This window comes from Lotus japonicus, chromosome 2, assembly GCF_012489685.1.
Source record: "Lotus japonicus ecotype B-129 chromosome 2, LjGifu_v1.2".
In the NCBI taxonomy this organism is placed as follows: Eukaryota; Viridiplantae; Streptophyta; class Magnoliopsida; order Fabales; family Fabaceae; genus Lotus; species Lotus japonicus.
The window spans coordinates 18,361,298-18,362,480 of record NC_080042.1 but is presented as its reverse complement, the minus strand read 5'-3'; the positions used below and the strand labels follow the sequence as shown (position 1 = coordinate 18,362,480).

Genomic DNA, 1,183 nt, shown 5'->3' with positions numbered 1-1,183 from the left:
TTCCCTGAAGGTGGCGATTCCATTATGACCTTTGAAGTCTGGGAATCGCTCCGGAAAAGCCAGCGCAATCGTCGTTATCCGTTGGCGATGTGTGGGATAAGCTTTGTATGTAACGCCCTGATTTCTCGAGTGTCACACAGTAACCCAACCGTCTCAATTTTCGTAAAGAATTTTTGTCGTTCAATTAATTAATCTTCAATTAGTGACAAAAGTTCATTTTACGAAACTCTTGAATAATATCAACTTTCAAAAACCACGCGGGAATAATCAATTTCATAAACCTTTCGAAATCAAAATTCATCATTCGATAAACCATCGAAATAAATATGAGTCATCGGTCTGAACCCAAAATCAAATTACAACAAATTGTTAAGCCAAAACTGAAAGCAATAAAATAGTTTCAATGTCCATCCTCGATACTCTCAACCCAAAACAGAAAATGGAAGTCTCTGAACCCCATAACCCTAATCCTTTGCTTCATCGTCATCGTCATCTTCATCCTCTTCTTCTTCCTCAGTGGTGGGTTCATTGTCTGGTATCGGCTCATTGGTGAACTCTCCAAGCATATGATTCCTCAAGCCACGGTAGATGTCACCCTCTTCATCGAAGTAAGAATTGACTAGCAGACAGAAGAAGCTCTGAACCTTCCGCTCCTCCTTACTAGGTTCCTCACTAATCCACTCCTCGCCTTGCGGCTCCGGAAGCTCCTCATCTTTCACTTCAGACTTTGGTGGCTCCTCACGTTCCACTGATGGCTCTTTCTGCTCAACCTCCATGTCTTCTGAAGGATCCAGCTCCGACACAGTCTCCTGGATAGAAGATTCCTCTGACTCCAAGTTCAATGGGGTTTGGAAGCGAGGGGGTGCGAACGGTAGCTTCACCCTCCCGTTATGATGTTGAACCTCGACACACTCTTCTATCTCGTTGGTTCCCCGAAGTGTGGCATTGCCGACGTAAATGCGACGGACCTGGTGGGCGTCGGACACCCACGCCTCATCCTTATCCTCGTCATGAAGAATTAGCTTCTAGGAATCCACCGTGTTCGTGGTCTGAACCATCTGCCCCCCCCCCCCCGCCCCCCCAGAACACACAAGTAAACACATAATTGAGGTTCAGTTCCCATGCAAGACTCACAAATAATCACAGTTCAAATATAAGCATACGATTAACAAGAGTCTCATAA

At 45.1% G+C, this 1,183-nt stretch overlaps 1 protein-coding gene across 1 annotated transcript; it reads right to left on the bottom strand.

Annotated features, from left to right (window-relative positions):
- Nucleotides 1-464: 464 nt before the first annotated feature.
- On the bottom strand, nt 465-776 carry LOC130736166 (uncharacterized). The gene has a single exon (XM_057588012.1). It carries the CDS (start codon nt 774-776, stop codon nt 465-467), a length of 312 nt encoding a protein of 103 aa, XP_057443995.1.
- Between the last annotated feature and the right edge of the window lie 407 nt (nt 777-1,183).

Excerpts from the sequence above, each read along its gene's own strand:
- LOC130736166 (XM_057588012.1), bottom strand. The coding sequence starts at position 776 with ATGGAGGTTGAGCAGAAAGAGCCATCAGTGGAACGTGAGGAGCCACCA.